We start from the raw sequence: 24,097 nt of genomic DNA, 5'->3' as shown, positions 1-24,097 counted from the left end.
GCAGCCTCAGTGAATGTTGACATCATAGATTCAGTAAGTGATTCAAATACATTGACTAAGAGCCTTGGAAAGGTGCACCTCTAACCATAACTTCACTGGAACCTTGAAAGACAAGATAATGCAATTCAGGAGCCATTGAAGGGGTATGTAACACTTACAACGCAACTTTTACGTCGTAATGCTGTTACAACGCAGCTATTACAGCGCAGGATCCATTACATCGGATGCCATTACAACGCATGGCATTACATAGCAGATGGTATTACAACTCATACCATTACATCGTAAGTATTGATAAGTATATAATTTTTTTATTTTATTTAATATTATATAATTGATTTAATTATTATTAATTATAAATAAAAATATTTATTTATGTTTTTAAATATTATAAATTAAATATATTAATTTAAGTAATTTTGGGGTACATGGGTGTTTTTAAGTTTTAGGGAAGGGTTTGCGTTTTGGGGTACAGGGGTGTTTTTAGGTTTTAGGGCAGGGTTTGTGTTTTGGGGTACAGGGGTGTTTTTAGGTTTTAGGGCAGGGTTTGGGTTTTGGGGTACAGGGGTGTTTTTAGGTTTTAGGGCAGGGTTTGGGTTTTGGGGTACATGGGTGTTTTTAGGTTTTAGGGCAGGGTTTGGGTTTTGGGGTACAGGGGTGTTTTTAGGTTTTAGGGTAGGGTTTGGGTTTTGGGGTACAGGGGTGTTTTTAGGTTTTAGGGCAGGGTTTGGGTTTTGGGGTACAGGGGTGTTTTTAGGTTTTAGGGCAGGGTTTGGGTTTTGGGGTACAGGGGTGTTTTTAGGTTTTAGGGTAGGGTTTGAGTTTTGGGGTACAGGGGTGTTTTTAGGTTTTAGGGTAGGGTTTGGGTTTTGGGGTACAGGGGTGTTTTTAGGTTTTAGGGTAGGGTTTGGGTTTTGGGGTACAGGGGTGTTTTTAGGTTTTAGGGTAGTGTTTGGGTTTTGGGGTACAGGGGTGTTTTTAGGTTTAAGGGTAGGGTTTGGGTTTTGGGGTACAGGGGTGTTTTTAGGTTTTAGGGCAGGGTTTGGGTTTTGGGGTACAGGGGTGTTTTTAGGTTTTAGGCAGGGTTTGGGTTTTGGGGTACAGGGGTGTTTTTAGGTTTTAGGGCAGGGTTTGGGTTTTGGGGTACAGGGGTATAGTAGGGTTCAGGGGTAGGTTTGTGTTTTGGGATAATTAAATTATATTTACCATTTTTAAATTAATGAAAATATATTTAATAAATTAAATTAATTCTATTACATTAATTACATTTTTAAATTAAATTAATTAAATTAAATAAATTATTTCAATTAATTTAATTTATTTTCAATTATAAAAATATGTACATTAAATTAATTTCATTATTTTAAATAAATTAAATTATTTCCTTTTTTTATTAAAATTACATTTATTAAATAGATATTATTTTATTAAATTAAATTAATGGCTATTTCAAAATGTATTTTAATTAAATTAATTAAATTAAATTAATTAAATTAACTTAATAACATTTTTTAAAAAAAGGTATACTTACCTATACTTACGATGTAATGGTATGCGTTGTAATAGCATCTGCTATGTAATGCCATGCGTTGTAACGGCATCCGATGTAATGGATCCTGCGTTGTAAAAATTCCGTTGTAACGGAATGCGTTGTAAAAATCTGCGTTGTACTGACACCAATCCCATTGAAGGACGTGGGAAAAAAATAAAACATTTTGGGCTAGATTTACAAAGCACTTCTGTGCGATTTCCGAATGGCTCTTAATTAGCAAATTGCAAATCAGTATGCGCATACATTTTACAATCACAAAAGTTGCTTCTTTATTTTGGTAATGGCAAGTTTGCGATTACCAAAATTGTGATGCGAACCCGTTTGAATTGGAAGTTCTTCTCATTTTTAAGCCTGCAATGCAGCCAGTGCAGAGCTACGGAACACCTGCCTGTGCAAATTGTGACTTGGACCAGCAAACCACTTATTTGGACCCCAGCAAGACCCAGAGATGGAAGCAGGGGGAAGAAAAAGAAAACTCAAGTTTTTAAAACAAGAACTTGCCCCCAGATGCATCAAGCACCCACTCTGCGAATTCTAATTAGCGAAAAATACCGAATCGCTAATTAGAAGTCGCAGATTGGGATGCATCATCAAAATTGCAAACAAAATGCGATTCGCAATCGCCGTATGCGATTTTGAAAAATCGCTATTAATTCGCAGAATCGGCTTTTTCGCCAACCCCAAATTGCGATTTCGCAATTACCGAAATCGCAAATAGCAATCTCGCAAATTGCGAGATCACAAAAGGGGAAGTCGCATTTTGAGCACAATGATGACATCACAACCAGGAAGTAGGCAGCCCCATTACTCATTTCGAACATAGAGCTGGAGATCGGAGGAGGCACAGCATTGAGCTCCAGGAGACACACCATGCAGCCGCAAGACAGGACATACATTGCAACCACAATATCCCAGGATGCAGCAGGATCCAGTGAAACTGGCAGGAAGAGAATTATCAAGTTCTCAGAACAGGAGCTGGAGTACCTGATTGAGGGAGACAGCAAGGACCATGACAAGCTTTTTGGAAAGCTTTCCAGGATGGTGCCCGAGGCTGACAATAGGCACATCTGGCTGCGCATCAGGGCAAAGGTCAATGCCGTAGGAGTGATACAGCGGTTAATCGATGACCTCAAGAAGAGGTGGTATGACCTCAGAGGCCGTGCCAAGGAGCGCATTGCAGAGAGGCTGGGGGAGAGAGTGGCCACGGGAGGAGGAGACCCCATAGTTGCCGCAAACACATCACTTGAGGACTTGGTTGAGGACACCATTAACCCTGCAGCTTGCGTGGGGGTCACTCAGCTGGACACCTCCCGACCCACACACCAATCACAAGGTAAGAGCCATGCATCTGCGACCCCGCCCCCTAACAATGCCCAGGCCTCCAGAGCTAGCAATTTTAAAAACACAGTAATGCAGTCCCTGCCCATCAGAAATGCCCCATTGCATTGTGGGACCTGTAGTGCGACAATGTGCCCTGATAGCCACACACAGCCAGAACTGCCAAGTGAAACATACCCCTAAAGCCAGTCAGGGAATGCAAGGCTGCATGCATGTTGCTACATCCCAGGTGCCACAATCATATCATTAATCATGCTCCCATTCACATCACAGGTGCTGCAGATGCAGAGACCTCAGATAGCGAGGCACTCCATATCGAGGAGACTCCAGAGGAGACGGAGGGAGAGAGCCATCCAGTCCCAGAACCTGGTCCGTCACATGCACCTGCACCAGTACCAGCACCTTCCCAAATGCACAGAGCCACCCCTGCAGCCACAGAAGGAGTTCAGCCACTCAGTCACACATGGCAGTGGAACAGATCCCACCACCATCCAGGAGGTAGACACACTGCACAGCCACTGTGCAGTCCCAGGCAAGCGGCTGGTTGAGGCAGCAGAGCGCCGTGGCCACACGAGCAGACAGGGAGCAACAGGCCCAAGGTCTAGGGCTAGGTATTGAAGCCTGGATGCTTGCTGTGCACTGCAAGCAGGCACAGCACATGGCAGCCATGCAGCTGCAGCTGTACAAAACTGCACGCAATATAAACCAGCTTACAGGAAGTGTGCAGGAGCTAACGGCTGCTGTCAAAGAAAGCAACCAACTGATGGTGGCGCAGCAGGACATCACCCACCGATGCCACCGCCATCTGCTGACCCGGCTATCTGCATATACCCGGTCGAAACACCTGATAGGGAATACCACATATCACAACTGTCGCGCAGGTCCCTTGTGATGCAGATTCAAATGGTACAATGCTGCCAAGATGTAGCAAGGGCCCTGGAGCAGGTTACCACCGCAGTACAGAACCAACAGGTGTGTGGTCATGGCCATGCAAGGTGGGGGTGATGATGCCAGTGAGGGCACATCGAGCCTGAGCAGCCTGTCTGTGCCGGTGCTGCATCCCAGCCAGACACTCCCACCGTGGAGTTGGAGAGGCAACAGGGTGCGTCCGGCAGTGCCATGGTGATGTAACCATGCACGCCTGCTCTGGATACAAGAGCCTGTATGACGCAATACATTTGTGATATTGTTTGAAAATTGAAAAAAAAACACTTCTAGAGCTTGTTGTACATAAGAATAAGAATTTATTTTGAACACAAATCTTCCTCATGTCATTAGTTCATGTGGCATGCATGAGTGCAGGTATGTGTGAGGGGTATGGGTGCACTAGAAATAGTTCAGTGTGATGTTGTTGCAGCGCCTGTGTCCTTCAGTAGGATTCTCCCCCCATGCATGATGCACATGTGCAGGTGGCAGGTTGTCCCCCTCCGACTCACTACCAGACACCTTCACAGGTATCCTCTGCTTGGTGGCAATATTGTGGAGTATGGCACACACAGCCACGATGCAGCAGCAGACCTCAGGCTGGTATTTGAGGGCCCGTTGAGGCACTACAAACTGCCCAGATAGCTTGTGGGGTAGCTGCTGAACATCATGATAATGTAGCTGTACTCCTGCTACTCAATATGTGGGAACAACCCATTTGGGAAGCAGCCACAAGAAGCAGTAAAGGGCACAGTACTGAAAGTACTAATTGAGCTCTATATTCTTGTTTTCGATAATGTAACTGACATTGGTTGTGGACATTATGTAACAATTGCATGTGGCAGTTAAACATTGGTTTAAACAATTTCATTGAAACCTGCAATAAAGTACTTTGAAGCATCAAACAAGTGTTCTTCGTTATATTTAACTTGTACTTTCACATATGACTCACAGTGTACAGTAATTGTTGACAATGTGGTCCTATTGTCATCTCCCTTCCAATGCTCTCCTCTCCTCTGTAGGCTGCTGAACAGGTGGCTGAGAATCTTCATCTTCTGAATCTGACTGTGATAAGGTTATCTGTGGGCCTCTCCTGGTCGCAATATTGTGTAGAAAGGCACCCATTGCCACTATCTTGCCTGCCAGTCCCGGAGCATATTGTAAGGCACCACCACTTTTATGTAGGCACCGTAAACTAGTGTTCAGCAGCCCAAATGTCCCTTCAATCCTAGTACTGATGTGCTGTGTTGTATCGCCTTTCACTTTGAGTTGTGGGGTGTAAGTATGGTATCGAAATCCAGGGAAGTCACTTTCACCTGAAAGAAACAAATAACTGGGGGCTTTTCTAAATGTTTCATTAGATTAGCTCAAACATATGTGCCATTGTATTTAATATCATTACCTAATAAATAGCAATCACTGCACTCTTCTCTTTCGAGCCATCTGCATATGTCACTGTGCCTAAACATGAAGGAGTCATGGTTGCTTCCTGGAAATCATGACACAATATCTGTTATTAAATTGTGTGCATCCCACAGCACTTGAATATTGAGGGAATGTGTGCTTTTCCTGTTTCTAAACAGCTATTCAAGGTGATATGGAGGACAAATATCAACATGTATCTATACATCCTGTGGCATGGGGAAATTAAGCAATCATGTAATAATTTCCTGTGCCTTTCTGGGTAGGTATATGTAGCCGTGGATATAGAGAAGTATGGCACCTAGAAATCCGTGGGAAAATGTGAAAGCACACTTTGAGACACCCCACCAGCAACAGCAATCCCACCCTGGTAACTGCCAGAGGCAAAAAGTTGTAAAGAGCACATGTCCTCAACATGGGTGAGGATGGAATTCCTGTGCAGGTACTGCTCTCTAGATAAGGTTTTTAAAGGGCAGCAATTTCCACTATTACAGCATTACTTAGACTGTATTTGTCAAACATCTCTTCATAAGTTTGTTGGAAAATGGTCAGCCTGATCCTGAAAATTCTCTCCTTCTCTACCGCCTGCTCTGCGGAGCAGCCAGTATTTGCATTCTCCTCACAATCACATACAAAGCAGCCACTATAGCAACCATTAATGCATTTTGGGACAGCTTTTATAGTTTTCGTACAGTTACCACCTGAATTGAATTGGTAGAAAATTGCATGTGCAAACTGGCTTGTTTGCATATAGTTGCTAATTGTGACAGTCTTGAACATACCCTTTGCGAGTCACAATTAGAGAATCTATAATAGTGAATCACAAACTTGGGTCTCATAAATGTGTGAATCGCAAATCTGTTGCATGCAAAGATAATGTGAATGGCTGTCCTACATTGAAAATAGCCACCTTTCCAGTTACAAATCCATGTGTGACTTATTTTGAGTTGCAAATGCTTTGTACTTCTACCAATTAGTGACCAAAACCCGAGGGTGTTGTTGAAGAATATGTGGCTTAAAGTAAATTGTTTACAAAGTCCTCACAATGTCAGGGAGAACCAGAAATGATCTAGCTTCGTATTCCGTAAAACATTAATGATGTGTGATCACCAGCAGTAGTGTGGAGGAGATCAGAACGTATTGCTATACCTTAAGCTCAAGGAGAAACAAGAGGCTTCAGCAAAACACAGGGGGACCCAGCACTGATGCACCACCATCAGAAAGGAAACAATTAACCCAATTTACTTTTCAACCAGAGGCAGTATATGGAGCTAGCTTCTATGTTTGATACATCTGGTCCCAGACAAAAATAACCAGGTTTGCTACATGTAATTGTTTGCGAGATATTGTGTTGCTGGTTGAGGGAGATGAAAAACTACTCAAGCAACAGCTACAATCCTTGTCAAGGTGAACCACAAAAGGTCACAAAATTACCCTGTGCCTATCCTTCTGGTAGCTTGGCACAACAGTAGGCAGGCTTAACTTAGAGACAATTTGCAAAGGATTTATGCAGCACTCAAACAAAAAATTCACTGAAAACAAAACACAAGAAAATCCTGCACCATTTAAAAGAAAATAGAGTAAAATTCAACAAATAACAAACAAAATCGAATCAGTTTCAATTTCTATTTCAAAGATTTAAGATAAGCGGAGAGCTTAAAAGCACAAAGCGCCACTTGAGGTTATCTGGTTGTGCTAGACCGGGTGAAAGTCCAAAGTTCAGGCGGCCACAATGGAGGACGGGCCAGATACAGAGATCAAGTTAGTCTCACTAAAAAAGTTACCTACTAATGTCCATCGCAAAGAGTTCTGTTTACAACGGAAGAAGCCCCGAGGAGCAGGGAGAGCATCGTGGATGCTCATCACTGCAGCAGGAAGAGCAGGCCGGGGGTAGTGCACAGTCACTGCTGTAGCACGAAGTTCTTTTTGGGCATCAAGATGGACATTGCTGGAGATTCGCATTGGCGGTCACCGCATGCTGTCAATGCTGTAGCGTGAAGTGCAGATTGTGTGTTGCCGGTTTTCACAGCTTCAGGAGTTCTCACTCTATTTTAGGAGGAGCTCAACCAATATCAAACCATGGGTCCAGGACTTGGGAGGCACCGCTTGGGATCAAGAACTCACTCCAGTAGAGGACAGCAGAGATCCGGCAGGTCCAGTCGCAGGTCAAGTGCAGCAAGTACAGTAGGAAAATTACAAGGTGGCTGCTGGAGATTGTTGTGTCGCTGGCCCGATTCACAGAACTAACTTAAGACAAAATACTAAACTTACTACCATTTTCGTATTCACAGAAGGCACTTACTCTTTTTGGTATTCACAGAAGACACCTACTCATTTTGGTATTCACAGAAGTTAGGACTGCTGAATACCGAAAGTCTTAAAATTAGGATTTTTCTCAATTTGGTAGTAGTAAAGTTAGGACTCCTAACTTTAGGACTTTTAAATGCCTTCTGTGAATACCGAAAGTCTTAAAATTAGGACTTTTCTCAACTTAGGAATCCTAAAGTTAGGAGCCCTAACTTTAGGACTCCTAAATGCCTTCTGTGAATACCGAAAGTCTTAAAATTAGGATTTTTCTTAATTTAGTAGTAGTAAAGTTAGGACTGCTAACTTTAGGCTTCCTAAATGCCTTCTGTGAATACAGAAAATCTTAAAATTAGGATTTTTCTCAGTTTAGGAGTCCTAAAGTTAGGACTCCTAACTTTACTACTACTAAACGGAGAAAAAACCTAACTTTAAGACTTTCAGTATTCACAGAAGGCATTTCGAAGTCCTAAAGTTAGGACTCCTAACTTCTGTGAATAACGAAATGAGTAAGTGCCTTCTGTGAATACCGAAATGAGTAAGTGCCTTCTGTGAATAACAATATGGTAGTAAGTTAAGGATTTTGTCTTAAGTTAGTTCTGTGAATCGGGCCCCCTGTAGCTCAGGGAGGTTAGTTAGCTGACCCTCGGAGTCACTTCAACCTGGGATGAAGAGTGCAGATCCAGTCTTCCTTGTCAGAGAGCAGGGCAGGTCTCATCCAGGTCCAGTGGCAGGTCCAGGCAAATCCAAGCATGTCCAGTATAGCAGGTCAGCTGGGCAATCCTTCTGCTCTAGTATCCACAGGTCCAGGAATGTACTGAAGAATGGGTTAGAGGGTCCCTTTTTTATACTTGGTACCCTCTTAAAACTCAACACACTTCTGGAGTTTCCCTTTACAGAGGTGCCTAGAATTTTCTGCCTCCCTGCCTTGGTCTCAGTCTTGGGTCACAATAAGCTAGTATGAAGTCCTTTGTGTATGTGTTGAGGCAGCCCCATTGAAGTTCAAGTATGGATAGTAACAGCTCTGCCCTCTCATCCTGACAGAGATGGCCCATCCTACCAACACCCAAACCCTCTATCTGCTGTCTAGGAAGAATACATAAAGGCGAACTCTAAACTACAGCTAGTGCTATGAGCCAGGAAACAGGCTGCAGGCACCAAAAAGTTAGGACAAAAAAAATACCAACTTTCTTCTTTCAAAAGTGTGACTTAAAATCTGACTTTACCATTAAGCCTGCATTTTAAAATACAATTCCGCAGGTGCCAAAATGATATTCCTACCTGCTCTTGCACAAAAGTTAACACTTATTAAATGTAATAAGTTAACTCAATGTTATCCTATGGGAGAGGTAGGCCTTGCAGTAGTGAAAAATGAATTTAGGAGTTTTTCACTATAAGGACATGTAAAACTTAAAAGTGCATATCCAACATCGTATACTCAATTCACCCAGCCCTATGGGCTGTTTAGGGTCTATCCTAGGGGAGACATATGCATTAAAAGGGATGTTTTAGGCCTGGCAAAAGGTTTTTTTTGGCAGGTCAAAATGGCAGTTTGAAATTGCATCCACAGGCTGCAATTGCAGGTTTGGGGCATGTAAAAAAAGGCTACTTAAGTGGGAGGCACAATCAGTGTTGCAGTCCCACTAGTAGCATTTAACTTATAGGCCCTGGGTGGCTGTAGAACCACTGCACTAGGCCCTTACAAGTAAAGTAAATGTGCCAATTGAGTGCATGCCAATTTAACCATGTCTAAACGAGAGAGCAGAAGCAGAACGTTTATTTTCAGTTTTACTTTCAAATGTATATATTGATATTTTTTTTAAAAAGAATTTGTAATTAGAACAATGAAAACATTTAAAAATGAATTGGTATTGAAATTCTTTGTTGGATGTTAGATAAAACATGACCAATGCATTTGGGGAAATGGAAATGTAGTGCCTGCAGGTTTGCTCTTGCTTTCATTCCCACATTAATAACATTGAAGAAACCTATAAAGTTTAATACAAAAACATTGTTTTTGTGTCGAAAATAGCAGACACATATTGTACACTAATATTGTAAATAATACCAACATATATATATTAAATAAAAGTATACATTTCAATCCATCAATATAATGTCATATACCCTCTAATGGTTTCCTAACATAGCCACTTAAGAGAACTCCGGCACAGACTGAGGAAGATGCTTCAGAGTGGGAAGTTATTGCTGCAGACAGAGTCATACAGCGGTAAGGAAACAAACAGAAATCTGCTCACTCAGAAGAATTCTGGCATCTGCTATGCTGCAGCTAATATGCAAGGAGAGGTGATTTGCCACAGTGGTGATGTAGCCAGCAGAATTCACAAATTACAAATGCACTTGACTAAAAATAGACTGCTAATGCTGCAAATATGCTGAATACTGCACCTAATGAAAGCATTAGTAGTGTGTCTGTAACAGTCAAGCGAGGCTGAACTCAGTATTGTTTTGTTCAACTCAGTGTGCGATAGGAAGTGCTGTTAGAAGTTCTAGACGTAAAGAATATAAGCTTTTTTTTAAAATCATTTTTATATTTACAAACAGTAATCTATTTATGAATTTTAAAATACAGCAGATTGACCTTATAATATTTAAAGATTTTCAATAAACTATTTAACACATGAAAATATGTTCCAAATGATATGAACACAAAATTAAACATAATATTAGCATCTTATGTTTTTGTCTACCTTAGTGCCAGAGTACAGCAACCATAGTGGTAATTTTAAAGAGGCCCCCCGGAAGATTGCGGGTCTTATAGACTGATCTACCTGCTGAACTTAGAGGCCAAAGTACTAGATAGGGTCCTGGCGACTAGATTACGGGGGATCTTCCCCTTGAACATTCACTCAGACCAGTCTAGCTTCATACCCAACAGTAATACCGGCCTAATATCTGACACCTGTACGGAATGCTTCACCTGACCGAGTAGCAAATGGATGAACAGGTAGTTTATTTGGCCCTAAATGCAAGGATGCCATTTGACTCAGTTGAATGGAACTATAAGTTCATGGTACTGGACAGGCTGGGCTTCAGGATGAAGTTCCGTGCGTGGATCAGGTTACTTTAGCACGCCTCCATGGCCAGGGTGATAGTAAATGGTACAACATTGCGCAACTTTGAGCTGCAGACGGGCACTTACCAAGAATTCCTGCTATCTCTCATTCTGTTTGCTCAGGCACTAGAGCCGCTAGCAGCGTGAATCCGTCAGGACCCCTTGACATGGGGTATCAGGGCAATGGGTGGGTGGGAAGAATGGATCTCCCTCTATTCTAAGACAACTCACTAAACGTCGTGCATCCCCAATCCTCAATTGACAAGATTATGCAGGTGTTTTGCATTCAGGCTATACTACTAACTGGCTGGTGATAGATCCACTGTTTGGGATGGCTCCCCGCTTACCCTGGGACTGCCTAGCCCCAGTGGTTCTGAAAGGGTGTTTTGAGATCTGGGGTAAATGTATCACAGGGAATCCTTGGGAGTTTCTTTTTGTAAAAATATCACCCCCAATTGCAGAGGCTCAAAGGGGATGTGATACATTGGGGTAACCTACAGCTTACACTCTTGGGCAGAACCGCTCCATACAAAATAATGAGCCTACAGTGATTACTTTACATCATATAGAATAAATCCTATAAGATCCCTCCTGTTCTCTTTAAGAGCATAGACCAGAGAGTCCGGAGAGAGGCCATGCGGTTTCTGACACAGTGGTCTACTGCCAGAGGTGGGTGGTCTTGAGGGATTATCAAAATGGGAGCTCATAGGCATAGAACACCAGGGAGATGTCTGAAGGAATCAAGTCTTTATAAAATTTGAGAATGTCAGCAGGGATTACAACCTATTAGAATCCGAGCATTTTCAATATCTACAGCTGGGGCACACCCTTTATTGCCATTTGTCAGAGGGTGAATTACTTATGCCCTCCCCTCTGAAGGACCGGATTCTTACAGAGGCATTGATGGAGTGTCGAAGATGAATAGGAAACTATTAATTAATTCCCCACACCGACTGTGCCCCTTGAGGCAACCGTGAGTGGGAGATCCTGGAGAGTTTGTGGACGAGGAATGACTGGAGGCCCTCCAGAGCCTGCCTTAGATCGCTATCCAAATAAGATTCAGACTGGCCCAATTTCAAATACTGCATAAGACTTACTATTCACAAACACTGCTTCACAAGCTTGCCAGGGCAGATTCTCCACTGTGTAGGAGAGGATGTGGGAACGAGGGAATGTGTTTCCGCATCTTTTGGGAGTGCTCACTTGTGCAGAGCTACTGGGCCAGGTTGATGACCAGGATGGTCAAGTTCACTGTGATGGGGGTCACTCTTGATGCAAAGTGGCTCCTCCTATGGATCAAAGGGGAAGAGAATTGGCTAGGGTACAAGGAGATCCGGCTACGGCTGGCACCTGGAGTTGCCAAACATAAAATAGCATGAGCATATGGGGGCTGTGGTACCTCTGGGGATGGCAGAATGGGGAGCCGACTTGATTGGTGCCAGAAGGCAGAACAGGTCAAATACATAGTGAGAGGCTGTCCAAAATAATTGCAGAATGTATGGGGGGATAGAGCGAGTATACAATATCAGGGGGATTGGATGCTGGCGGAGAGACTCCAGGGAGGGGGACTTTGAGGCTGATGGGTGCAAGTTATATTTAGATTGGGCCATAAAAGCGCCAATTTTGGTAAATACTGGCCAGTCATACGATGTACTATTGGTAGGTATATGTATAACAAATGTCAATCCTCTCTTCACCACGTGATTTATGAAACCTATGTTTTTCAAATAAATATTGTTTTTTTAAACTTTAGAAATAGTGCAATATAAAAAAGTATTACTGTGCCTTCATACTATGCAAATCAGCAGTGGTGTTTGGACAATAAATATTTAAATTTGTCATTTCTAGCATTCATTCTAGAAAGGTATGGAAACTCCTTGACAGGATACTCTGAGATATTGCCAAAGCAGTTTATCTCATACACTGCTACCTACCAGATGCCTGGAGGAGTAGTAGACCACACAATTCCACAATGTATGTGGGGTCTCCTTGCTGTGTTGGGTGTACTGGTCTAAAATAGGCTACCACTCCTCAATTGAGTTTAGTAACATCTGCTTGGACGAAAGTCATCCTCTATCTAAAAATTCTCTCCTTTCTCCTTACCTGCTATTCTTAGAGCATCCTTCTCACCATATCATAAAGTACTGCCACTGTGAAAGTTTGCATTGCATTTTGAGTTAGCCTTTATACTTTGAACGTGGTTACCACTTGCTTTCAATTTATGGTAAATTGCTCATGCAATTTCATTATTTTACACTTATGCAGAATTTACAAATCGTAATACATATGTATGTATGTATATGTATAAACCATTTTATAGCACGCTCTATTACTTGGGAGTATCCTGGCGCGATGGGAAAGAGCGGAGGAAAAACAGACGGAAATCAACTTATGTCACACTCCTGAATAGATGGGTTTTCAGATTTTTCTTAAACTGGGCTACGCAGTGAGTGGAGCGCAAGTGGAGGGGAAGGGCATTCCAGGCTCGGGCTGCCACTACAGCTATGGACTGGCCCCCTAGTCTGGTTCGCTTAAAGCGAGGAAGAGTCATCTTGAACAAAGAGGACGATCTAATGGCTCGTGTGGGAGCATAGAAGGTGAATCTCTTCTTCAAATAGGCAGGTCCTTGGTCATGAGTAGCTCTAAACGAGAGCACTAGGGATTTGAACAGGATGCGTTGTGGCACTGGCAGCCAGTGAAGGCTAGCCATATGAGTGCGAACGCTCTTCCATCTCGGAACATTAAAAAGGAGACGGACAGCGGCGTTCTGGATAACCAGCAGTCATTTAACCAAATAGGCGGGGATGCGGCTAAACAGAGCGTTCGCGTAGTCTAGCCTTGCTAGGATGAGAGCTTGAGCGACAGTCTCTCTTGCTTCTCTAGGAAGCAGTGGAAAAAATCTCAGAGTAGCAAAGCATGTCCCGGTTACTTTCTTTATGTGGTCCTCAAATCTTAAGTCCTCCCCGAACCATATGCCAAGATTTTTTGCGCGGCCACCCATCACCTTAGGGCTAGGAATATTCGGGGGCCACAGCGAGTTTTTAAAATTGGAAGGGAAAGAACCGTAGAAGAGGACCTCAGATTTGTCCTCATTACATTTCAGCTGAGCCAAAGTTAGCCAGCGAAAGACTGAGGACAAACAAAGCTGGACTGTTGTAGTGTCCAGATAGTCATCTGGCCAAGTAAACAGCAGCTGTGTGTCATCAGCGTACCCTATAATCTTAGCCCCGTACTGTTCCGCTAGATAAACCAGGGGGGTGATGTAAATATTGAAAAGTAGGGGACTAAGGGTATATCCCTGTGGGACCCCGGTGAGGAGTGGTTTAGGCTCTGAGGCATGAGGCGGCATCCAGACCTGTTGCGTCCTGTCTGAAAGAAATGAGGACAGCCAGGCCAGGACACCGCCACCGTAGCCAACTGCAGACAGCCTGGCGAGGAGGAGCTCGTAAGGAACGGTATCGAGCGCGGCAGAGAGGTCCAACAAAATCAGGACCGCTCTGCCGCCCCCGTCCAGACACTCCCGGATCGACTCCCCCATCTCAACCAGAGCTGTCTCCGTGCTGTAGGCCGCCCTAAAGCCTGATTGAGCTGGATGCAGAGCATTGGAGGTCTCAACTAAGCTCTCCAGTTGACGAAAGACCACTTTCTCGCATATTTTGGCCAATGCTGGCAAAAGGGATATGGGACGATAGTTCCCAGAAACAGTAGCGTCCAGCCCTAGTTTCTTCAGAAGCGGCAGAAGCTTTGCCTGCTTCCAGCTTACGGAAACCTCTCCTGAGGATAGAGAGAGATTCACTATCTGGATGACATCACTGCAGACAATACTAGCCACCTCCGAAGGTACCCGGGCATGGCAGGGATCAGAGGGAGAGCCCGATTTAAGGGACTGAAGAAGAGGCAGCACATCACATTCCGCAACCAGCGAGAAGTTTGTAAACTGCTGGATATCACAATGGCATGGCATAAAGGGGAGGCCAGCCACTGAGCTATCCGCTGGTAGCGCGGAGAGTAAGTCCTGCTGAATTTTAGCTATTTTATTAATGAAGAAGTTAGACAAGTCCTTGCACCATTGCACGGAGGAAGGGAGTATGGTAGTTTCAGCAGTAGGGGATACAAAAGTTTTAACAATAGAGAAAATCTCTCTGCTGTTATTTTCCGCTTTAGCAATTCTCCCTGCGTAGTAATTCCCTGTGGCTATCTTAATAGCGGCATAGTAGTCATATAGATACTAACTTATATTGGGACTGGTTTTCGACTTGGTTAACCGTTGTGAATCAGGCCAAGAGTTAAGTATTGAACAAGTGGTTGGTTTAGGTGACTTTTGAGCCAGGTTTTAATTGTTAAGTTCCGTTTAAAAATAAGATGTGGTCCATAGGTGTTTTAATTTAAACTGCATTATTTATTGAAGAAACAGTGCTGAGCCATCTTTTTTTCTACTCTGTGCTACATGCAGATCTTGCTTTTGGATGAGCCAACGGCTGGCCTTGATCCCTGCTCGCGACATCATGTCTGGAACCTCTTGAAAGAGCGCAAGTCTGGCCGAGTCACACTATTCAGCACTCAGTTCATGGATGAGGCTGATATCCTGGCCGGTGAGCATTGACCCATCTGTAAAGTGATGATCATAACATACTGGGCATACAACTAGCATTAGTCATTTTAAAAAACAGCATTTTATTAAATTGAAATTTGTTTCGTCCCTTCACTTTTAGATGTTAGCATGATTGAAATATTGGGTTTCAAGTGTGTGCACCAGAACATTGATTTCCACAAATACTTATACTGGGCAGCTGAACAACTTTCTACCTCACATATAAAGATATGCACTGTCTCCCTGTATTTATCTTCTTGGCTTGTGTATTGCCCACAGATCCATTAAGTGCAAATTCTAAACATTTCTGTCCATTTCTCAGTAACTGTTACTAAAATGTATTCAGTGTTTGTGTGGGGTTCATTGCCATCTACAACGGTGGTCTAAGCCACAATTAAACATTTAGGCCTTTAGTACAATGTCAGCCGGACTCACGTCTGCCCAACAACAATTCAAATTGGGCCCGACCAACCTCCAGTCGGCAACCTCTGACTGTAGCATTATAATGCAACCGCACATGGTGCAGTCGCCTACTCCCATTTCTCAATGGGAGCTTGTGCTGTGGCTGTAAACCGGCCATAGCACAAGCGCCCATAGAGAAATTGGAGGATCTGTTCATCCTTCTTCCTCATGGCAGGCACCTAAGGGTGTCTGACATACGGTGCAGGGATTAACAGGGCGGCACCAGAGGTGCCCCCCAGCCCCTAACTGGAGACCAATGGTTGAAGAGGCCCTGTCAGGGTCCCCAATGCCACTTTCCAACAGGCTTTCATGTCGGAAAGCCTGTGATAGAAAGCCTGTCAGAAACCAACATCGTAATTCCTACAGGGGAAACGCTACCAATAAGGATTAAGGGCAGGCCTCCGACTGGCTAACAGGCTCCTTGAGCCCGTCCGAATTCAGCTGGAATGAGAAGCCAGTTTCACATTCAACCGCTTGTATCGTAATGCGGTGGTCGAAAGTGAAACCTGTGATGAGACCCGGAAAGCCTCCGACCTGCGGTCATCGTAATGAGGCCCATAGTAGTTGAAGTATTTGACGGGTAGAATGATTAGGGTGTATTTCCAGTAGGATGCACTCTTAGAATTGCAGCATTCTCACATCAAATCCTTAGTAGGGTATTATCATACAATGGAGTACATGCTTGCTTTGCAATTTGTTGCTCTGCCAGCTTTTGCTTCAATGCCACATTTTGCATGCATAAACTGTTGTTTTTATTGTTTTACTGTTTCTAGTGGAAACAGATATTTACCTGAACACTACCCATCATGAGGATTGGCATTTGCCACTTTGAGCTATGAACATGTATATAATGCCACTGACTGACAAGCCAAGGCGCTTGTTAATGTGGAGGTCTGTCCCATTAGATTGATTTGCTGAAAGAGACTTGTTCTTTTGCTTGCAAACTAAACACAATAGTGGCTAAAGGCAAATACTCAGTGGTTTCGTCATTCGTGGCATGCACTATGCAAAGTGAACTAAGATACCAAACTGTAGTGTAGTTCCTATATTCCCAATAGGCTCTGCGCATTGGAATAATATAAACAGCAGTGTAGACGTAGGACTGAGGTCGACTAGGTCTCTTCTGACTATATTAGACTTAATTAATTTTGCCAGCTAGCTCAGAGGTCACTAGAAACTTTCTCAAATGTTCAGGAAAGAGTTAACTGTCCGGATTTAGACAAGACGGGATTAGCTTCTGACAACCATATAAACATGACAACTTTGCTCCCTCAGAATAGAGTGTATCTCTAGAGTCGTGTGAAAACAATAGGCAGCTATTTCACTCAGTCAATAGTGCATACTTAGTTTCACCAGAGTGCAGAGAAATAGAGAGGCGGGCGTTTTCAATAAAATGTGGTATTTATTGAACAGTCATGCAAGAGAAATGAATTGCCACAATTGCAATACTTATCATAAAGTAAAGTGCATACAGTAAAAGTAGTATTATCAAATAATACTGTAAAAGCATTGATATGGTTTCTTAGCCATATGATACTTTAAAATAGATAAAATATATACATACATAAAAACATTGACTAACGTATTCAACTGGTGCTTCTAACTACGCCTACCCCGGTGTACCTGACCTAAGCCTAATACTTGGGAGGGAGTAAGTAAGTAGCAGTTTAAGTTAAGTTGGTTAAGCTTGTTTTGCCAAGAATCTGTATCAAGAATTCTCTTAAGGGTTTAGTCAGCTCCGTACCTTGGTAATAGAATGTGGGAGGTCTGGTATCTCTTTCTTCAGGACTCGATCTCCTAGCAACCCGCAAGGGTGGCTGGAAACACCGGAGCTGGATTTTCTCGGCTGGAGAAAAAGACAGCGTCTCTCTCAGTGTGTCCAAAGGGAGGGGCGGCTTCCGTGGGCTCTCGCATCAGCTGGGCTCTCGGGCAAGTAGATAGCCGCTCTGCTCCAAACCACCGTGTGTTTGCTTAACCCCTTCGATGCGGCCGCGATTCCCCTGCTGTGCTGTAAACAGCACGAACAGGGGCGGGCCATGACGAACCCCAGCCGTCATCAGCACACGAGCACTGTAGTGCATGACGGCTGGGGTTCGTCATGAGCATGGAAGGGGTTAAGGCAACTGTTGGTATATTTATACCTGAAAGGTGCCGGGTTTGTCGTAAGGTTGGACATAAGACGTCACTAAGAACTAACAGTTCTTTCTGGACTCCAGGAGTTCTTGTTCAAATCAAAACAAGCAGGTAGGTTCAAATCATGTTTTAATCAGCAGATTTGCATCGCAGAAAATGACAAAGCAACGTCCTGTTTTCAAAGAAGCCTGACACGTTTCATGCTCACCCGAGCAAACCTCAGACAGGTCGTTTTGCAGGTGGACACTTACATCGCAGTTAAGAGTGAATCAATTTCCCAACCCACTGGGGTTTTATTTGTTAAAAAGTATTGCAACTCTGGGAGCAGCGCACCTGAGTAATACAGGACTCAAAGCACCAGCAGGCTCGGGGGGAGTCAACGCCCACCGGGGCAGGTGCAAGTGGTTGAAATAACTTTGGCTCCACACAGTGTTCAAACAGCCTCTGAGGAAGTGCTCGGGTGAACATGAAACGCGTCAGGCTTCTTTGAAAACAGGACTTTGCTTTGTCATTTTCTGCGATGCAAACCTGATGATTAAAACCTGATTTGAACCTACCGGCTTGTGGGCTCTTCTAAGTGGGGACGACTCTTACATTGGATATATATATATATATATATATAAATTCAACTTCTCCTTCCCACCGGGTGAAGAGAGCAAAGGACACAGCGGGTTTCAGGGGTTTGCCATTTATTGAATCTCTCTGCATAACCAGGTTTCGACTTGTGCCTTCGTCAGATGCCGAAATTCAAATGCTTGCTCTCCGTTCACTTGTTCTTTAAAGGCTCCTCCTCTCCGTAGTTCAGGAACCTCACCTGCATCTAATCACTTTTGTTGCCCATTCAGCGGACTACCAGTCCCACAGTGCAGCATTCAGGATATTCGATGCAGAACGGGGCCGCCATGATGTCACTGCAATTTTCCCCTCCTGCCCCCTTCTTTCTGCCACGCACTTCTCTGCACCAGCATCGGAGACGCCACACTGTAACTCGCGTCTCATTTAGAAGTCTTGATCCGCCATGCAACAGCAGCTTCCTGGTATCAGATTGGTGAGTGGCGGGTTCGGTAAATTCCTATGCCTCGGCTAAATTCAGTTCATTCCCATGTCTCCGTGACACACTTGTAGCAAAAGGGTCCTTTGTGCGCCTCACGGGTCGGCGATATGTAAATTCAACTTCTCCTTCCCACCGGGTGAAGAAAGCAAAGGACACAGCGGGTTTCAGTGGTTTGCCATTTTTTGAATCTCTCTGCATAACCAGGTTTCGGCTTGTGCCTTCGTCAGATGACGAAATTCAAATGCTTGCTCTCCGTTCACTTGTTCTTTAAAGGCTCCTCCTGTCCGTAGTTCAGGAACCTCACCTGCATCGAAGCACTTTTGTTGCCCATTCAGAGGAATACCAGTCCCACAGTGCAGCATTCAGGATATTCGATGCAGAACGGGGCCGCCATGATCTCACTGCAATTTTCACCTCCTGCCCCCTTCTTTCTGCCACACACTTCTCTGCACCAGCATCGGAGACGCCACACTGTAACTTGCGTCTCATCAAGCATTCTTGATCCGCCGTGCAACAGCGGCTTCCTGGTATCAGATTGGTGAGTGGCGGGTCACGATAAATTCCGATGCCTCTGCTAAATTCAGTTCATTCCCATGTCTCCATGACACACTTGTAGCGAAAGGGTCCTTTGTGCGCCTCACGGGTAGGCGATATGTAAATTCAACTTCTCCTTCCCACCGGGTGAAGAAAGCAAAGGACACAGCTGGTTTCAGGGGTTTGCCATTTATTGAATCTCTCTGCATAACCAGGTTTCGGCTTGTGCCTTCGTCAGATGCCGAAATTCAAATGCTTGCTCTCCGTTCACTTGTTCTTTAAAGGCTCCTCCTCTCCGTAGTTCAGGAACCTCACCTGCATCGAATCACTTTTGTTGCCCATTCAGAGGACTACCAGTCCCACAGTGCAGCATTCAGGATATTCGATGCAGAACGGGGCCGCCATGATGTCACTGCAATTTTCACCTCCTGCTCCCTTTTTTCTGCCACGCACTTCTCTGCACCAGCATCGGAGATGCCACACTGTAACTATATATATATTTTCACTGAAAAACCATAGGTTTCACACACGTTATAGTTAGGAATTAGCATTTAAAAAACCTTAGAAATTCACTGAAAAAACCATAGATTTCACAGGTTATCCCGCAAACCAGCATTGTTTGGACTGTGAGTATGCAGGAGGATTTCACTTACTTAAGTGGGACCCGAAGGCCAAAATACAGGATATTTACGGAGGGGCGAGGGGCCCGGAAAGCTGCTCACCACCCACAATAAGATCAAGGAGGGCGTGGAGAAGGAGCAGACACTGCCCACTAGGGAAGTACTTATGCTGCAGTATCTGCTCCACACGGACTCGAAGTTCCGAGTTCGGGACACTCCCCTCGCCAGCCTGTTATTATTGCCTCTACCAATCGGAGTGGGACAAGGTGCTTTAAATGTGGGATTGGAAGCATTGACTTTGTTTGGCGGCATTTGAGAAAGTCAGTTTAATGACAAAACGCGTCATGCCGTATGCCAGAATAAATGGAAAGGGGCGACCATTCGGTCCCCCCGAACGTATGGCGGAGTACCACGATCCCCCCGGGAAGCCATCTTGGGCGGGAAGCGAGTCTCGGCTGGTATGCCCGAAGCGGCGTAGCCGGGGCGCGCTTTTTCCCGCCCTGGAGTGGGCTGGCCTAGACACTGACGTGGCCAGCCACGCCCTTTGAGGCAGGCAGGGGCGGGTTGACGCCCGCCCTGAAGACGGATAAAAGGAGCAACAAGCCAAGAAAGCATCCTCTTGTTCCTGTGCTCTGAAGCTGCACCTCCTCGCTACACGTGAGCTCGAGACGGAACGAAGAGCCAATTTTGACCCACCCACCAGCCCCTGAGGACAGCAAGTGGTTTTGAATAAAGTTTGATGTGGTAACACTAATTTTTTGCAGGTTGTGATGACTATCGTGATGACTTTGAATATGCAATAAAGAATGGTCGAATTATAATATGTTTTGCAAATAAAGTAATTAAGCACTAGTGTTGATCAGTAATCATGCCTTTTAATAAAGTTGTAAATTGTTACTGTCTTTTAGTAATTTAGTCATTTAGTAATTTAGTTAGAATTGTCGTATTTATTCTGGTCGGGCGGTAAGGTCATGATCGGTGAGCAGTAATTGGAAGATCCCTATGGGTGGGCGTCACCCATTACGGATGGGAGCGCTCGAGGGAGGTGGCCATTGGCCCCTCAACGGGGAGGCGGTCCCTTCTAAGGATGGGCCGCCGAAAGGAAAGGAAAGGCGGTCAAGGCCCCTTCCTGGGTAGGAGGGGCTACAGCCCCCTCCTGGGGAATTTCCCGGGGCCTGGACATCTGCGACGGCAGATGTGGTAAGTTGTGTGGGGTTTGGGAGGGGGTCTACGCTACCTTCTAGATACCTCACACGAGTCCTCGGACGACCTTTAAATGGCGTCGAGTTTATTGGGGCCCCCGTCAAGTCAAGGGAAATTGGTAAATGCACTTGAGGTACACCTCTGTGCGGTCGCCCCTCACAAGTGAGGGGGATATGTCTGGTTTAGGGATCTTGACACCGGTTACGACCTTGCCGTTGGCCCTTAAACGTTAGGATGTACAATTTCAAGTTAAACGTTTTGTAGGATGTTAGTTCGGCTAGGAGAACCTTTGTATTAGAGAATATGTTAAGGTTAGCCAAACATCGCAATGTGGAAATGAAATTGTACATTAATATGAAACTGTTATTTAATGTTTTAATTTTGTTTCATATTTTAATAAATACGTCCGGGAGGGTCACTCCCTCCCGTCTTCCAAAAAGTTCAGAACCGTTTCCGGTTTCCCATTCTTGGGGATTGTGTTGAGAGGGGGTGGCGGGTATCTCAGCCATATTAGCATTTCTCCTGGTGACCCGCGTGTGCTCAGCTTCTTTACAGTAAGGGAGTATGGTCTTGGTGTTTTGGTGCGGCCACAAGCACCTATGAGCGCCCACCCCAGTAGCAGTCGGTGGCTTAGTGGCAACCGTTGGAGTCTAAAAACAATTTGTAAACACCGAACCGCCGCTTTATCCCGCAAACCTGCATTGTTTGGACTGTGAGTTTGCAGGAGGATTTCACTTACTTAAGTGGGATCCGAAGGCCAAAATACGGGATATTAGCGGAGGGGCGAGGGTCCCGGAAAGCTGCTCACCACCGACAATAAGATCAAGGAGGGCGTGGAGAAGGAGCAGACACTGCCCACTAGGGATGGACTTACGCTGCAGTATCTGCTCCTCACGGACTCCGAGTTCCGAGTTCAGGACACTCCCCTCGTTAGCCTGTCATCATTGCCTCTACGAATCGGAGTCAGACAAGGCGCTTTAAATGTGGGATTGGAAGCAATGACTATGTTTGGCGGCATTTGAGAAAGTCAGTTTCATGACAAAACGCGTCATGCCACATGCCAGAATAAATGAGCATTTCTCCTGTTGACCCGCGTGTGCTCAGCTTCTTTCCAGTAAGTTAGCTGGCCATTTCACTCATACAAAACCATTGAAACTCCCCCGTTATAGTTAGTTCAGCTAACTACTTGCTCGCCCGCAATGCACTGCTGATGACGTCACATATTACATCACTCATGACATGGTCAGTGACATCACTTACATGGAATTTTTTTTCCTTTTCAGAAGGTGAAAAAAAGTCAACACGGCAAAAGATACCTGCAAGATCTGTTCAGTTGTGCTCTCTCGAGGCTGTCTTGAGGCAATCCAAGTAAACATTACTCGTTTGGAACTGCCAACATGGCCAGGCATGTCAAAAATCAACATCCTGTAAATTATGCCCGTGCTGCATGCACCAGAGTCAGGGAGGAGATTCAACCAGCTTAAGCAAGCACATCAACAGGATTTTCAAGCCCACATCCGGACATCCATCCCGATTTTGCCAACCTGATAATCCTTTGCAAATTTTGTAAAGAGACATTGTGCTATGGGGAGCAATCAATTGATCTGATTTGATTTGCCGGTGCAAGCAGGAGCACCGTTGCTCCCGCGGTAAATTTTATTTTGTTTATTTGTTCCCGTTGCAGAGTTTTTTGTTGGCACAGTTCCTTTTTTCCTTTAAAAGAAAACATAACAAATAAAAAACTGTTCAAAAAAAAAAAAAAAATGCAAAACTACAAAAAAGACATAAAAAGTTATTTTAACCCCATCACTACGGCGGCTATTCCGCCGCAGTGCTAAGGGGGCGGGGCGGAAGAGCGGTGGGGGCATGCTGGTGACGGAACCGCTCCGTCACCAGCGTCGGTTGCGCTGTGCTTATGATGGAGCGTTTCCGTCATGGCCCCGCCCGGTCAATAGAACGCTCAGCGCAGGCGCGGAATTCGTGCCGCGCATGAGCGGCTGGCGGGCCATGACGTAACCGCTCCATCATCAGCACAGCGCTACCGCAGCTGATAACAGAGCGGTTCCGTCATCAGCGCTCAAGGGGTTAAGAACTAACTTCACTGGTCAAAAAAAGAGCTACATTAGTATAATAGTGTGTAAAGGTTTTTTGAATGAATGTGTAGTGCATAAATGAATGAAAGAATACATTAGTAGTGTATGGTGAATCTGAAAGTGGAGAACTATAAGGAAGTGCTACAGCATAAGTCTATGAGGTGTTTACTTACAGTATACTGTAGTACTTCCGAAGCAATTGAATGCAACGTATGTACATAAATATATTACAAGTTTATGCTTCCCTTTGCACTGCTGGTGAAACTGCCTGGGTGAATTTGTAAGTGTTAGGGGCAGATTTACAACCCGCTTGCGCCTCTTTTATGCCGCTGTTGTGTCACTTTTGTGAGCAGCACGGTGCAAAAGATGAGCCATGGTGCGGGGTATTTACAACGTGACGCATCTGGGAGATGTGTCACGTTGTAGAGCCCTGCGCCAGAAGGAGGCGTTCCTGCACGGGGGAGGGCATTCCGGCGCAGGAACGCCTACTAAAAGTGGCTGAGTGAAATTTACAAGATTTCACTCAGTCACGTTTGGGCCAATGCTGTGTCAAAACCCTGCAACTGCTTGAAGCAGGTGTAAGGATTGACACAGCATAGACCCCCCAGAGCATTGCTGGAGCTGCGTCGCGCTTGAAACGCAACTCCAGCAATGCGCCGCCTTTACGGCACAGATGCGTCACACATCTGTGTAGTTTTTGCCCCATGGTGCGCTGCATTTACAATGGTGCCATGCCATGGTGGCGGTGGCATGGCGCACTATAACTGGCTTATTCCTGGAGATGCGCCAGG

At 44.7% G+C, this 24,097-nt stretch overlaps 1 protein-coding gene across 2 annotated transcripts in view; it reads left to right on the top strand.

Annotated features, from left to right (window-relative positions):
* The window catches only part of LOC147702338 (ATP-binding cassette sub-family A member 9-like), a 1,822,583-nt gene that overhangs the window by 449,535 nt on the left and 1,348,951 nt on the right, over positions 1-24,097 (top strand). For both annotated transcript variants that reach the window (XM_086930970.1, XM_086930969.1), the window contains exon 14: positions 15,070-15,208. In XM_086930970.1, coding sequence (XP_086787096.1) covers positions 15,070-15,208 — 139 coding nt within the window. The remainder of the gene's footprint in view (positions 1-15,069; positions 15,209-24,097) is intronic.

This window comes from Lissotriton vulgaris, chromosome 7, assembly GCF_964263255.1.
Source record: "Lissotriton vulgaris chromosome 7, aLisVul1.2, whole genome shotgun sequence".
Taxonomy (NCBI): Eukaryota; Metazoa; Chordata; class Amphibia; order Caudata; family Salamandridae; genus Lissotriton; species Lissotriton vulgaris.
The sequence above is the reverse complement of the archived record's forward strand: the minus strand, read 5'-3'. Positions and strand labels throughout refer to the sequence as shown.